At 46.8% G+C, this 15542-nt stretch overlaps 1 protein-coding gene and 1 long non-coding RNA gene across 3 annotated transcripts in view; both read right to left on the bottom strand.

Annotated features, from left to right (window-relative positions):
- SPEN (spen family transcriptional repressor) overlaps positions 1 to 3856 on the bottom strand; it is a 91893-nt gene extending 88037 nt beyond the window's left edge. For both annotated transcript variants that reach the window (XM_075550947.1, XM_075550948.1), the window contains exon 1: positions 3418 to 3856. In XM_075550947.1, coding sequence (XP_075407062.1) covers positions 3418 to 3500 — 83 coding nt within the window. In that variant the 5' untranslated portion in view covers positions 3501 to 3856. The remainder of the gene's footprint in view (positions 1 to 3417) is intronic.
- Positions 3857 to 3982: 126 nt separating this feature from the next.
- LOC142449748 (uncharacterized) lies at positions 3983 to 14771 on the bottom strand. Its single transcript, XR_012784865.1, has 3 exons — positions 14160 to 14771; positions 6626 to 6673; positions 3983 to 4153 (listed from the first exon to the last, which is right to left on the bottom strand). It is a non-coding gene; the product is annotated as an uncharacterized LOC142449748 (long non-coding RNA).
- Between the last annotated feature and the right edge of the window lie 771 nt (positions 14772 to 15542).

Below are 15542 nucleotides of genomic sequence, written 5' to 3'. Positions count from 1 at the left end.
AGGACTTTCTCTATTGTGCAAATTCAGTCCCCCGAAATGAATCTTGGTTAGCTAAAACCTGATTCGGAAATAGCTCTCATTTAAATTTATTTAATCAGCATATTAAAAGGCATATCAACATAGTAGCTATTTCAAGAAGGTAATGTCTAAATTTTTTTAATTACTTAAAAAGGTAAAATCACAATGCTGTGATTATGTTTTTTAAGATTTGGGCTTCTTTTGGCACTTAGAGGCAAATCTAAATCAGCATCCTTCCCTCAAGGTGTTTTCAACCAAAGCAGTGATTAAAATAACAAATACAATACTGACTCTAAAAAAATAAAATATTGACTCTGACCTGTTTTTTATTCTCTCAAAATGCCTCTAAATTACCTAGCTTGAAAAGCCATTCGATTTTTTTTAACTCCAAGCACTTACTACAAAAATCTAGTCACTGTTAAGAGACCATTTTGAAAACATGTTGTATAATGTATCCCCAGTGTACATTCTTAATCCTGTAAGAGTTATTAGTTAATGTTATAGTCAGCTGGGAAAATGGTAGAAGCCAGGACTTTAACCTTGGGTGTGATACAGGTATTACTATGTGGTTTTTCTCATTTTGCTTTCTAGAAGACATCAGTTATCTTGAAGAGCTAGTAAAACTGCCTTTTTATTCCTTTTCAATTGAATCATTCAGGTTTTCTTTTTCCCTCCCAATGGCATCAGTTTTTAACTACATATTCCACAACAAAGATAACGCCTGGGATTCCTCTAAAAATGATCCACAGCTGGATGAGCAAAGGAATGTATTGTCCATTTTGAAAACGTCTTTTTAAGGATAAACCAGAAACAGAGATTACCTTACCTGGGTAGGAAAGGGGGAGTGGATACTGGGACGGATGCCTAGGTTCAGGGGAGGTGAGATTTCTCTGTAAACCTTTTTGCACGCTATTCAAATAACAAAATACATCTGCTTAAACATGAAAAGATACACCTTTAAAATAAACAAGTCTCAGCAACACAGGCTCTGCTTAATTCTAAAATAACCTGCTTTTATAGGAAGCATCTGCTTTTGCTCCGTAATAGGTAGGCTACTCCTTTAAATGCAGCCATGAGCAATGTGCCAGCTAAGCCCTCTTTAATAAAGCCATGTTCCTCTAGACTGCCGCTTTCCAAGGCAGCGCGCATCTTCCCTTCCCCTCCTCCCTCGGTGCACTCTGAGATCTGCTCTGCTGATTCCCACATAAAGTGGGTTCCTAGCCGCCATTTTAGAAAGCCATTCACACAAGACAGGCCGCACCACCAACAACCACTTAGAAGCCTTCCAAAACTTCCTCGGGCAATTTCCTCTTTTCTATTTCTACCACCTCAACTTGCAAAAGGGTCAAGCTCCCCAAGGCAAACAGTGCATGCAATGTCTCTGGAATCTGCATAATGCAAAACGACAAGTCAGGCTTCATATCACCGAGCAAAGAATGCTGCAATGCACGTGTTTGTATGGTGCACACAAATTTCCCATCCGGAGACCTACAGATAAAGTCGACAAGGAGATAAAGAGTGTGCGTGTCTCAGTGGCTCATCTGCACCTCAAGGGTTTTTCCATCAAAATGCTGAAAACGCTGGGTGGGGGGAAGCAGGGGAAAGGGGGTGGAGCAAAGTCAGGATGAGAAAGTTCTCATCTGCTTCCCAGCCTGGCCCGCCGTCGCCACTTTATCATGTAGGTCAGAGGCGAGTTTTTGCTCCCTGCCTTCCCCTCGCCTGTTTCTCAGGCATCTCGTAGTAAACACTGGGAGAGTCCCTGGAAGGGCACCTCCCCCAGTCCTGCCGAGGACAGTTTAGCAGGTTATGAATGGTCTCGCTATTCCCGGCTCCTTTTCACACGCGGACACGCGCAGACGCGCGCTCCAGCAGTGAAGATTTAGTACCCCAGTAACAGCAACCACCAACAGAATCAATGATCCTCCATTTACACTGCAGCCAGGAGCTCGGCTGCCGATGCTTCCATTTCCTTATCCAAGCAACTCCACAGTGAGCGACGCAATCCATTTTTCCCATGGTGACTCACTAATAAGGACGCTCCATAATTTCCTTCACTCACTAAAGAGAAGAGGAATTAGGAGTCCTCCAAGCCGGAGAAAGGGAGAAACGGTCATTTTTGAGGATGATCCTAAAGATTTGTATGGTCCTTCTCAATTTGCACCAAGTCTATGCAAATCGATATATTGTAAGCCTTTTACTCTTGAGACCTCGTATCAGTTATGGTACACATATGTTTCACAAAGACAACAAGCACTAAATGCTACTAGATACAAAAACGAAATAAACACTGGATAAAAACCCAGCAGATGTATCGAGAACCTTTACTCATATTTATTTCATGGACAAATAAAAAATTCGAGGTAAAAAAAAAGGGAAAGCTCTATTAATTTTAAAAGGCTTGCATTTTTAAACCGTTTGATAAACCCCCATTATTTTAAAGGCGGGCACGAGACCATGAAGACAGCACTCTCTGGACAGCAGGTCGTGGAGCGTTCTGGTGGCTTCAGCTTCAGAGCGCCTGTGTGAGTTGGGGACCTGCCTACTGAGGCTGCTCTTTCGCTGCAAGCATTTCGCCCCTGCCAGCCTCCCCATCCACACCCGGCGGGAGGAAGAAAGGCGCACGAGTCGAATGCGCGGCACCTATTTGTTTTCAGACATCAGCCACCCAGTCCCCAAAAGCCAGCAAAGAGGAAAATGTTTGCTTTTCTCAATGCATTTGCCATTTTCATTCGGTCCCCAGGTCTGCATCTCCTTCCTGTGAGAGGTCCCCGGGATTGAAGTGTCTAAATGCAGAGATCTCCCACACTGCTTACTTTTGTTTGTGTACAACCTTGCTTCAGCACAAAAACCCCCTTCGGTCAGACGTTTCCGCGCGTCCCTGGGAGCCGAGCGGGCGTCGCGGAGGGCCCCGGAGTTGCAGGCGCAGGGGCCGGAGGGACAGGGGGCGGGTCTGGGAGGGACCGGGTCCCGGGCCGGTCGCTGCTTGTCAGCAGCCGCGCTCGGTGCCGCGGCTCTGGCCCGGCGGGCGCGAGGCGGCTGCTGGCGCCGGGGCGTGGGGAAGCGCGTCCCAAGACTGGCGTGGCTCGCCGGAGCGCGAGGACGCGACCCGGGGGAGCGCCACCGGAGCGCAGCGCCACAGGCTGCTTGGCCGGCGCGAAGGGAACCCCCGGCTAAGCCACCTCCTCCTTATTGGGAAGAGAGAGCGGCAGCCGGCCCCGCGCCGCCGGGGCTCAACGCCGGGACCGATCGAGCGGCCGGCGAGGCAGCCCGCGCGCCCCCAGCACCGGTCCGGGCGCCGGGTCCACCTCGCTGTTCCGAGCTCGGGGAGGGCCGGCAACGGGCCGGGGCGGGAAGCGACGGCCTGAGGGGAGAGCGGGGCCCGGGCCTCGTGTCGCTCACCGTTTGAAATGCTCGATGATCTTCTCTTCCCGCACGTTCTCCGGTAAGTTGCCCACCCAGAGGTGCCTGGTTTCCCGGACCATGCTGGGCGGTGTGCCGGCGGCCGCTGCTGCGGGTTCTCCCTCGCCGGCTTCAGCGTACGAGCCCTTCAGCGCTGGGAGGCGGGCGCAGCGGCGGCGGCGGCGGCTGCGGCGGTGGCGTCGGCAGCGGCGGCGGCTCCTCCGGCTCCCCCCCGTGCAGAGACCATCCCTCTCCCCCAGGTTCTGACTCTCGGGCCTCGCAGCTCCGCTCTGCCGCCACCACACACCCGAAGCCGACCCTCGCGCTCCGGCAGCGCATGCGCCCGGGCGGCGGCGGGAGGGGGGAACGCAGAGGAGGGGCGAGCGGGACCCGGGCGGCAGCGACTTCTCCGGCGGCGCTGGCTCTGTGGCAGCCGGACGCTTCCCACCGGCGCGCGCGCGGCCCGCCTCCCGCCGCCTGGCCGCCGCCCCCTCGCCGCGGGCGCGCGCGCGTCCGTCCGCCCAGGCCGAGGCTCCGCGTTCCTCTCAGGCGGCGCGCAGGCGCGCAGGCGCGCAGGCGGGGCGCGAGCGGGGGTGGGCAGCGGGAGGGGCCGTGGGCTCGGGCTCGGTCCCGGTGCGCAGCCGCGCGGGGCGGGCGCTCGGTCAGGCCGGGCGTGTCGGCCGCGGGCAAGCAGGAACGGCCTCCGACGCTTCGCGCGCGAGTCCTAGGCGCCGGCCTGGGGGAGAAGAGGGAGACGTGGGGTTGGTCTTGACCGCGCTCTGTGTCCACGCGGCGGCCCCGCCGCTTCCCGGCCCCCCCTGGGCACTAGGGTCCCCGCCTGCTTGGGAAAAGGTTCAGAACGACGGGCTGCCCTTCTCACGGCCGGACTACGCGATGAAGGCCGCAAAAACCCAAGGCTCCCAAGAATCATTCCCTTGTAACCAGCAACGTTGCGAAACCTTTGACAATATACGCTTGCTGGTGGTTACAGTACATATACCAGGAGTAGAAGTGAGGCCCTAGTGTTCTCAGCTGGCTCACCATAATATACTGAGATGTTACACTTCTAACCAGCCAGGGCCTAAGGGCTTTTGAAAAGTCTACAGAAACCTGGGTAAGACCCACAAAATTCAGCCAACCACTAAATATGTCTAGAAAGTTAATTGTTTAGAACAGTCAAGTTTGTTTTAAGGTCACGGAAATATCTCTCATAGTGCTTCACGTATAGGCTAGATCTGTAAAATGTCCCATTCGCTGTCTACTTGAATACAAGTCAATTATCTTCAAATGACACCATTGTGAGAAATTGAGTCAACCATAACAAATGATTCTGCACTAATATGTCACCTGTGCAAGCACGTTTGGGGTTTTGTTCCACAAAGGATGGGCACCTTGTTTGGGGGTTAGCCTTATCATCAAACAATAAGCCTTGGTGGTACTGTGGGTTAAGATCTCACCTGCCAGCTTAAAGGTCATGGGATCACACCTACCAGCTGCTCGATGGAATAAAATAAGGCTTTGAAAACCCATCCCATAAAGAATTACAGTCTTGGACACGCTAGGAAGCCATTCGACTCTGTCCAGAGGGGTTGCTGATTCAGAATCTAAGGTAATGCGTCCATTACTAAGTTCGAGATGTCTAAGTATATCCGGGAGTATTTCTTTCATGTTGTTTTATGCATAGAAAGATACACTATGTACTAAGACAAATATTCTCCAACGAACCCTATACCTATTTTTTTTTTTTACCAAACTAGACTTAAAATCAGGATCAGGAACAGAACTCTCATAATACAGGAATTGCCTGGAACAGCGGTCCTCAAACTTCTTAAACAGGAGGCCAGTTCACTGTCCCTCAGACCCGTTGGAGGGCCGCACGACAGTTTTTAAAAAAACTATGAACAAATTCCTATGCACACTGCACATATCTTATTTTGAAGTAAATAAACAAACGGGTCAAAAACACCCTGTGGGCCGGATAAATGTCCTCGGCGGGCCGCACCTTTGAGGACGCCTGGCCTGGAATGTTTATATGCTATCCAAATCACATAACATCTTATTTCACAGAACATATTATGGATATTAAGCAATGTACGCCTATATTTGCTTACTAGTCCAAGCTGTTCTCAATAAAAGATCTTATCAACTGAGCTCTCTTTCCTTATTCTCAGGACTTTCAGAAAGTTAAAGAAGATTCTACATTACACAGAACAATTACAGTCCAGAAGCAAATTCTGCCATCTTGGTTGAGAGTTTCCCACAGAACTGACTTTTAAATTTTAATTCATTACTTCTAAAACATCCAGATTCTGAGCAAGGCAATGTTTTCTCTTTTTTTAAGTTAAGAAAGATTTTGTTGAGGCAAGGAAAGAAGGGAAGGAGGGAGTGGGAGCAGAGAAAGGGCTGGGAGCACAGCCCCCAGGCGGTTCTGAGACCCAACCAATCAGGTCAGGGAAATCACCTGAGCAAGGTAATTTAACCAATTTATTTTCTGTTATTTTCCTGGTTTGTTTTTCCATTTCCTATTTCAACACTTTTTTTTCCTCCTCCTTGAGTATTTTGGAAACTTTTAAAAGGCAAGAACAAAGAGGCGGTCTAGAAAAGTTGGAAACAAAAGCACCACTACCTATCGATAATTTAGTTGGGGTATTTAATGCCACCGTAAAGGTAGAGCTTGTCCTCATGCAAATCAGAGTCATTAATAAAGTGGAAATGTTGACTCTTGGAAATATGGGACTCCTCCCTCAAGTAAAAGGAACAAACAAATCAAACTGTATCAATATGTAGGGGGGGAAATATTTATTATTTTTTAAAATAAAATAAAAAGATGCAAGATTGCCCACTTACATTTGGCCATTTCTATCACAGCAGCTGTCATATATTGAGTTTTAGGCCAATCCACTATTACCAGTATTCAGTATTATTTGGAACTATAACACTATGTAGCTGCAGTTACTAAGCCTTAAGTTGATGTACATTTTCCCCTGAAGCATGAATTTCATTACCGACAGTGACATTTTGAAGCACATTTAAAATTTTGTAAATTACTGTCTAAAACCCGATAGGCTTTGAATTAGCTGAAACCTTTTGGGAAAGAGCAAAGTGTTATTACTCAGAAGAAGTTGGCTCAATTGCATATAAAGGTGCAACAGACAAAGATGAGGACTGAGAAAAGTCTCTTGCAACTACAAAAAGAACTGTATCTCACCTTGAATGCAACCTTCAGTTAAAATCCTACTGAAGAAAAATTCAAATCCTAGGGGAGGAAAAGTAAATAGAAACCTTTTAGAAGCAAAACCACTAGAAAAGAGAAAAATGATTTAAGTATAGTATTTTACATCCATCTTTGATATCCACTGAGCAATGAAAGGAAAAACTGGAACAAAGAACGAACCAGTAAAGACGTACTGGAAGACTTCATAAAGTTCACTGACACATGGAATTAAAAGATAATGTAATTTTTACATGATTATTTTGAAGGCCCCTCATATTTATACTTTCTCTGTAACTTAAGAATAAGGAAACATTAAGCTTTAATAAAGAAAATAACATTTACCAACTAAATGCAAAAAGAAATGTAGTTCTAGGTTTGGCTAAAGATCTTGGCTACAGTAGTGTTGCCCATGTACTGAGCACTATAGATGCTTAAACTTGATAACTTCATTTGAAATAGGCAAAATGGTATACATAAATTTAAAGCCTCCAGCCTTTTCCCTTTTTTTTAAATCATTTTATTGGGACCTCGTTCCGATAGATTTCTAACAGAAATTATTGAGCAAAATCATGTTAAAGCTTTCCAAGAACCTCTAAATAAAGATGATAGATGATAGAAAGTCAAAAGGAGCTGAAACAAATGTCAAAGGTGGCTTTTTCCCCCGTTTACCAGAGATCTATCAAAAACTGTTAACTGTCTAGATAGTTAAAGGCATGCAATTTTTCCACTTAAATGTCATTATCTAGAACCTCATACTCGGCTTGTCTTGGAGTATTATTGTTGTTAGTTGCCACCGCGTCAATTCCAACTCATGGCGGCCCCACCGTGCAGAGAGGAACAGCTCAGGTAGGGCTTTCAGAAGGCCATGGCCAGGCCTTCCTTCGGACTTGAATAGTACTTTCATCACCATAGCTATTTGCAGAACTCTGGGTGCCAAAAAGAGTAGGTAAACTACCCATTATATATTTTTGCATTTAGCATATACTTCTCAAGAGATAGTCCTTATTTATGAAGCTCCCAACAGATAGGTTATTAAATGAGTAAAATAAATATTTAGTATTAAAAGTTTAAGGTTGTTGTTTTAGGTGCCACATGGTCATAAGTTCCCATTCAAAGTAACTGTAAGTACAACATAAGGAAACAAGACCGCGTCCTGTGGCATCAAGACTGTTGTTTGAGCCCATTCTTAGAGCCTGTGTCCACTCAAACATCAATGGGCTCCTCCTCTACTACCAAAAACGGTTTCCTCTAATTTCACTTCTGAAAATTTATTTGAAAGGAAAATAGCTAGGTATACCAGGTAAAAATGAGCACTTCTGTGGGAAAGTCTATCCATTACCATAAAAGATTCTTTCTTGATAACCCTACATTAGCTTGAACTCTGGGAGATTTTGAAAACTGCTAATGTTGTAAAAAAGAGATGTTAATGTAATAGAAGTCCTGAATTAAGTCACTATGTGGCCTAACTAAGCAAGATAATTAGATCCTCAAAGTTTTAATTTCCTTATCTGCAAAATAAGACTAAAAAAAGAGTGGGGGGGGGACTAAAATCCTTATGTTCTCTGCCTTGTAAATTCACTGAAGTATCCATCGCTGGGGAGCCCTGGTGGCCGTGGGGTCACTCACTGGGCTGCTCACCACCACCAGTCACTCTGCAGGAGAAGCAGTTTCAGAAGGCCACAGGGCCAGTTCTGCCTTGGCTTATAGGGTCACTATGAGTCGGAACTGACTCAATGGCAGTGAGGTTCTGATGCTGTATGTTAAAGTATTTGAAATTAATATACTATATGATTATAACTGTCATTGAGTTGACCATTAATTTCACATTAATATCAAAGGTTAGTAATAATTGCAGTCCCAATATTATCAATGTATAACATTTGAATTATTACAGCAGAGTTCTGTAGTCAAATCAATATTCAGTGATTGCAATGTCAACTGCAATCTTTAGATCCATGCATTTTGGGGTTGTTTTATTCCAAAAGCTCGAGCAACAAAATTAATAAATAACATGCTTTGATTTTTTTCAGTGCTTTTCAATTTCACTGTTAATACATTAGGAAACAGTGGGAAAGCCTTTTTCTTTTTGTACTGTAACAAATATTTCCAATGGCAGAATTTCTTCATACGCATTCACTTTTAAATATTGTCACTATAAAGGCAACCTACTCTCATTTGTAAATGATTATACATATATGCACACACATATATACAGTATGTATATATTTAACAACTGATGCTCATAAAAAAGGGTCAGGAAGTAGGATGAGACCTCTTTCAAGTATGATAGATGAAGTAAATTTCCTTATTTGAATATTAAAGATAATTCAGAAAGGTGACGTTAAAGCAGCACCATTTACAGAGGGTAATGAAAATAGAATTGTTTTCAGTTAGTCTTATTTTCACACTGTTAGGAGCTCCTCTTATTTAGGATGCTAGACATATTCAAAGAGCCCAGTCATGCGTATTGAAAGCTCAGTTAGGGAAAGCATCTAAGCCTCAAACTCAGGCTCTGAATGCCAGCCTACCCACTAAAACAGATGAATTAATATTGCTATTCAAATAGAGCAGAATAGTTAACAGATATTTCACCAGAATTTGGTTATAAATTAGGTCCCAAGCTGTTTAATAAGAAGCCATACACTTTAAAATATAAGCAATGCATATAAAAATATATTGCCAACTCTAAAATTACCAAAGCCCTAACGACATGAAAATTTAATATTACCAAACTCCACTTTTCTATTTTTAGTCTTTTTGTCCCAAACAGCAGAAAACAAATATATTATTTTCAAAAAACATCTGACCTCTTTCTATTTTTCAGAGTTCAGTGTAAGAGATCAGTCTATTAACAGACTTAAATTGATATAGCAGGCTGTCTAGTAGAATTATCTATATATAACTTACCAAAATTTCAATCAGCTGAACAGTATTAGCTAGCTAGTGCTTTTGTAGGTCATTCTTTCAATAAGCTAACACTTCTAAATCTACTTTTCTGTTCAATCCTCTCAGAGAGCTACATGATTTATTCCAAATTGTCTTCAGTTTTTCAGAGAGTAATATAACAGCCATTTTCTTAAAAAGAAAAACCAGTTCTTATATTTCTACCATTCAATTTTCCAGCAAAGTTGCTGAAAGTAACTTCCACTCCCCCATTTAAAGAAATACTGTTCATGTACCCAATATTTAGATTAGTAGAATGTACAATGAGATGTGGAATTCAAATAAAAATAGACTGGAAGGATATTTGCCATTGTTAATCCTAACTATATCTTCTATGTGGTAGGAGCTGAAGTGTTTTGGGTTTTTTCATTTTACTTATCTGAGTTTCCTAAACCTTCTTTGGTTAACATGTAATGTTTTATCATTTGAAGACGGTTCTAATGAAATGACTCAGCACTGGCCACTTTTAGAACATTAAGAATCAGAATATAAACAATGTTAATCAAAGCTATGGATTAATTCAGAGAACACTTCCAATTGCATTTGATGAAATCTCAGCAATAAGACCAAAATAAAATGTGGTTAGAAACTTCCTACTTATATATTGAAAAGTTCGGCAGCGTGGAGGTTTTAAGCAGCCCTCGTGGCACAGTGATGGGCTGCTAACTGAAAGATCAGCAGTTTAAACCACTAGCAGCTCTGTGGGAGAAAGATGAGGCCTTCTAGGCTAGTAAAGATTTGCATCTCAGAAACCCACAGGAGCAGTTCTATTCTGTCCAATAGGCTCACCATGAGTCAGAATTCTTTTTTTTTAATTGTTTTATTAGGGGATCATACAAATCTTATCACAATCCATACATACATCAATGGTGTAAAGCACATTTGTACATTCATTGCCCTCATCATTCTCAAAACATTTGCTCTCCACCTACACCCCTGGCATCAGCTCCTCATTTTCTCCCCTCCCTCCCGGCGCCCCACTCCCTCATGAACCCTAGATAATTTATAAATTATTATTTTGTCATATCTTGCTCTGTCTGAGGACTCCCTTCATCCACTTTCTGTTGAACGTCCCCCAGGGAGGAGGTCACATGGAGATCCTTATAATCAGTTTCCATGTCTAAATTGATTCTATAGCAATGAGACTACTCCTCTCATAGGACACTGGTGTGGGCTAAGTAGATGGTTCAAACCCACTAGCTTCTTCAAGGGAGAAAGATGAAGGTGCCTGCCCCTATTTAAAGATTTACAGCCTAGGAAATCCTAACAAGCAGTTCTACTCTTATAAGTTAGGATCAATTCAATGGCAGTTTGTATTCGGTCCTGTTACAGGCTTAGCTAGAGTTTAAAGTACCCAAAACTAAATTCACCACCATTAAGTCAATGCCAACTCATACGTGAAGGGTAAAATTGCCCCTGTGAGTTTCTGAGACTTATCTTTTTACAGGAGTAGAAAGTTCTATCATTCTCCAGAGGAGCTGGCTGGTAGTTTGGAACTGTTGACCTTGAGATTGGCAGCCCAATGGTAAGCACTGTGCCATCAAGATTCCCTAGAATTTAAAGGATGAACTTTAAAAAAAAAAAGCATTTATGTTCTCATTAAAAATGTGTTTTGAAGCCATTTCAATTTTAATTACTGTTGTAATGCTCTTTAAAATCACAAAGTCTTGATATTTGTAAGCATTGATTTTATAAAATATTCCAGAGTTAAAAACTTGAATCTTGGGAGGGGGCAGCAGGGAGAGAAGGGAAAAAATGAGGAGTTGATGCCAGGGGCTTAAATGGAGAGCAAATGTTTTGAGAATGATGAGGGCAATAAATGTACAAATGTGCTTTACACAATCGATGTATGTATGTATGAATTATGAGAAGAGTTGTATGAGCCCCTAATAAAATGATTTTTTTTAAATACTTGAATCTTGTAATGTAAAACAAAACCACTCTATTTAAAGACTAGTTAGTACAGGGTGCATTTGTAAGTAATGTGATTCCTTTATTCTTACAGTTTTAACAAGTTAAATTCCAGTATCTTGATAGAGGAAACGTAGGCAGAATTTCTCATTCACTATACAATTATCCTGGGAGCTACACTTTCACCTGTACTTGGAAAATACTTTTGCCTGAAAAGATAATTTCTCAAGGTAACTTTTTTTTTCCGGTAACTTTCTTTTAAAATGGCAGGTTATTTTATAAAGTTTTTCCTTGACAGAAAATCTGACATGTGAGTCATTTTAGACTCCAGAAGTCACTAGACTATCAGGTGGGAGGGGCGTTTCCCTGATCCCACAGGTAATGTAAATACACATTCAAGCATAAACCATATACTTTTACATTTTCACCCAGTAAAAGTGACTTTATTTTTTTTTTGTTTTTTTTTTGTAAAAGTGACTTTAAATGGAATACTTTTGTCCTTCATGATTTTCAATCTAAACATATTGAAACCTAAACATTTTCAACCTAAACTGATCATTCAAGATGTTTAATGATTAAACAGCAGGAAAGGAAGTTGAAGTGTTGCCTAAAGTGATACAATGCGCACACTTCATTTTTATCTCCCCCTGGTTACTGTTACCTTTGCTGTGGAGACTCTGGTTTTAAAGACCTTCATTAACCATCATACATGTAATGTTGAATTCTGCTCATTTGAAAGACACTTGACCAGGTAATTCCCAAGCCTTAAATGATAGCCATGTTAGCAGGCTTCTGGGTTTGCTAGTACTTACATAATCCTCTAAATAACTTTGTATAAAATTCCTTACACGGATCTGGCACCTCCTCAAAATTCCCACCAGTGACATCTACCTCTGTTAAGACCCACTAAGTGACTCAGCCCTGAGAGATGACCTGGACTGACCTGAACTTGGTCAACTGTGCACATGTCAAGGCCACAACACTGCCCGGGAGCACAAAATGCCGACCTGCAGGCTGCACATTCCGCGCTTAGGAACTTTCTTGATAAACAAGTTCTTTTTTTAAAAAAAATCTTACACCTATGAAGATCTGAAAATGCACTACCAGCTAAAGACGTCAATTACTTGGGGGCAGGAGCGGGGTGTTCAGATGCAAGGAACTGAGGGCAAACCTCTCTATTCCTGACAAGGAAATCTTTAACTTGTTGCAGTTGAAAAGCGAGATTAGATAGCAGAGTTTTTGCTTTGTTTCCTTTTGGGAATTCTCAAGCCTAACCATTTCCCCATTCCCAAGGAAAAGGGAGGAAGGAGGCACCTCAAGGAAGAAGGAATGCGGTTCCTATGGTTACCAGCCTCCAACCTCAATGCTGCAAAGGGAGACTGGGCTGTAGGAAAAGGTGCTTTTGTCTCCGTGCACACATGGAGGATCACCCCAGCAGCCAAGCCTGGCAGCTTGAGCAGAGGGCTGTCTGGAGAAAAATACACACACTGCCCGTGGAACGGATTCCGAATCATAGCGACTCTGCGGGACAGGGCAGAACTGCCCCACGTACGAAGCAGATCGCCTCTTCTCTCTGCGGCATGGCAGGTGGGTCCAAGCCACCGCCCTTTCGAAAGGTTAGCAGCCAGTGGCGAGCGCTCTAACCGCTGCGCAACCAGGGCTCCACGCATAATGAACCCCTTCATTTGGGCTCAGAGCTCCCGTAACTCCAGGCAAGTGCCTGACATAAGCCGGCTCACAAAACCCCAAACTCACTGCCATCGAGTCGAGGTTCCGACTCAGCGACAGCCCAGGCACCGCCAGCCCGTCCTTCCGCCAAGGCCGTTGTCAAGGTCCAGAGAAGGCTAGTCTACCACATTCCGGCCACCGAACCCAGTCAACAGCCACCCAAACATGGCGCGGCGGGAAAGAAGGGAAGCCCAAGACACACGCTCGCTCGACAGCCCCGAGGCTACACCCGTGCTCTCGGATCAAGCATCCCTACGGTGTCCGCGAAAGGAAGCTGAGGAAAACAATGTGTAGGGAACAAGGAAACTGCTCAGACCCACTTCCATAGCAAAGGCGCCGCTACCACAATCGGCACCGAAAAGACAGCGCGGCGAGCACAACGGAGTGCGCAAGCGCACGAAGCAACGACAGGCGCGCCGCGGCGCTGCCCCTCCCCCGCTTCCCGGGAAGGCCCGCGAGGCTGCGCGTGCGCACCGACGGAACGTTGGGGGAGGGGTGGCTGTTCCCTGCATTGTGCCAGCGATCCGCCCCGCACGGCGAGTGCGCGCGCGCGCACGTACCACTCTCACACTCGCGCCCACGCGCCCCGAGCTGCCCGCTGTGCCCGTTACGCATGCGCGAGGAGGGAGGCGCCGGCCGAGCCTGCGGCATTTTGCTGGGGATCCCTGAGAAGTTTCTGGAAAGACAGAGCCGAGGGGAAGCTGGGGGATGGGGAGCGAGGGCAGCGAGCGCTTGAGAGAAAGGAAGCGAAAAATCCAAAGCACCCCGCCACCGCCCTGCATACAGCCATCAAGCCAAGGCCAAAGCAAAGCCCAAGTCCACCCGGACCCTCACGCCAGGGACAAAGCAGGAGGACCGCCACCGCCTCTCCGTCCTCTGCCTGTGTGCAGCCCCATGGCCCCTCAGCACAGGGAGAGGGCAGAGATGCCAGGCCTAAAATGCTCACTGGATGTTTGCGTGGTGGAAGGAAAGCCGAAAGCCGCCCTCTGGAGCTGCCTGCGCACGCGTGGGCCACCAGGGGCTCGTCGCTGCCCTTTCGAGTGTGGGTTCAGTACGTTAGGAGTCAACGTGGCCGCCGAAGTACTGGCTTGGGGGTGCCTTAACCCCTTTTCCCTTCCTCTCCCCTCACTGGGGGGGATTCTCCCTCTTACTGGCTTCACTGTGGTGATCTGGAGCTAAAGCTGCAAGTATGTAGCGACCCTAAAAGAAGGCGGTCGCTGCTCGCCCGGGTCGAGGGGCGGCCCTGGGCAGGGGCCGCTCAGCTGTTGCGACGTTTCCTTCTCAGAGTCTGTCCCTTTGGGTCAATGCCTGGAGAGGAGGGGGACGTTTAGAGGTGGTGGCCGCACCCCGGCGCGGCGCCGGAGTGTGTGGGCTCGGGAGGTGGTCGCTGGGTCGGCGGGGCCCTGGGCGCCGCCCGGCGGGGCCGGCGGAGGCAGGGAGGCCGGGGAGCAGCGCGGGCTCGCCGTCGTGTGCCGGGGGGAGGGGTCCGCCTCGCCTTTCCTTTCTCCGCCTGGGCCCGCTCTTCGCCCGGCCCGGCTGCCATTTTGTGGCGCGGCCGCCATTTCGCGCGGCCGGCCGGCGGGGGAGGGGCGCGCGCCCCCGCTTCTCACGGGGGGGCGGGGTGAGCTCGCGCGGGCAGCGGCGCCCCACCCCCGCCCCGCCGGAGGCGAGCACGGCCGCTTTGTTCCTCGCCTCGGGGCCGCGAGGCGCCCGACACCCCCGGCCCGGCGGCCGCCTCGGAGTGCGGCGTGCGAAGGGCCGTCGGGGAGGGGGTGGGGCGCGGCCCTCCCTAACTTTGGGGCCCCGCGAGCTCCTGGAGGAGCGGCTTCTCACGCACGCACCCCGCCCTGACTGAGTGAGGAAGGAGTGTTCTGGGGGAACGGCCCGGCAGGCAGCCGTGGGAAGCTGCCGTTTCGCCCTGGGAACGTGGGCGTCGTGAGCCCCCGGGGTGCCGTGCCCTGGACCGCCCCGGCGCGCCGCAGAGCCGGGTGCAGCTGCAGCGGGGCGCGGGGGCCGCTGCGGGACGAACAAAGGTGCTCACACGCGTGTGGAACCCAGAGGTCGGGCTCTTTAAACACACACACACACACACACACACAGTGGCGCCTTGATGTGCTGTGAGCTGGGGGAGGACCGGGCGGCGGCGTGTCATTGGCTGGCTGCGAGCACGCACTGCGCCACTATTTTCAGATTCGGTTTTACAGCCTATTATTTATAGCCGAGCCATAAACTGAACAATAGATTGGGCTATCTTAATTCCTGTGCGTGGAGAACATCTTCCAATTGACTGCTTTTTAAAAATCCCTTATGAGTATGTACATAGCAAATT

This window comes from Tenrec ecaudatus, chromosome 1, assembly GCF_050624435.1.
Source record: "Tenrec ecaudatus isolate mTenEca1 chromosome 1, mTenEca1.hap1, whole genome shotgun sequence".
NCBI classification, from domain to species: domain Eukaryota; kingdom Metazoa; phylum Chordata; class Mammalia; order Afrosoricida; family Tenrecidae; genus Tenrec; species Tenrec ecaudatus.
Note: the sequence above shows the minus strand (reverse complement) of the source record. Positions and strands in the feature narration are given on the sequence as shown.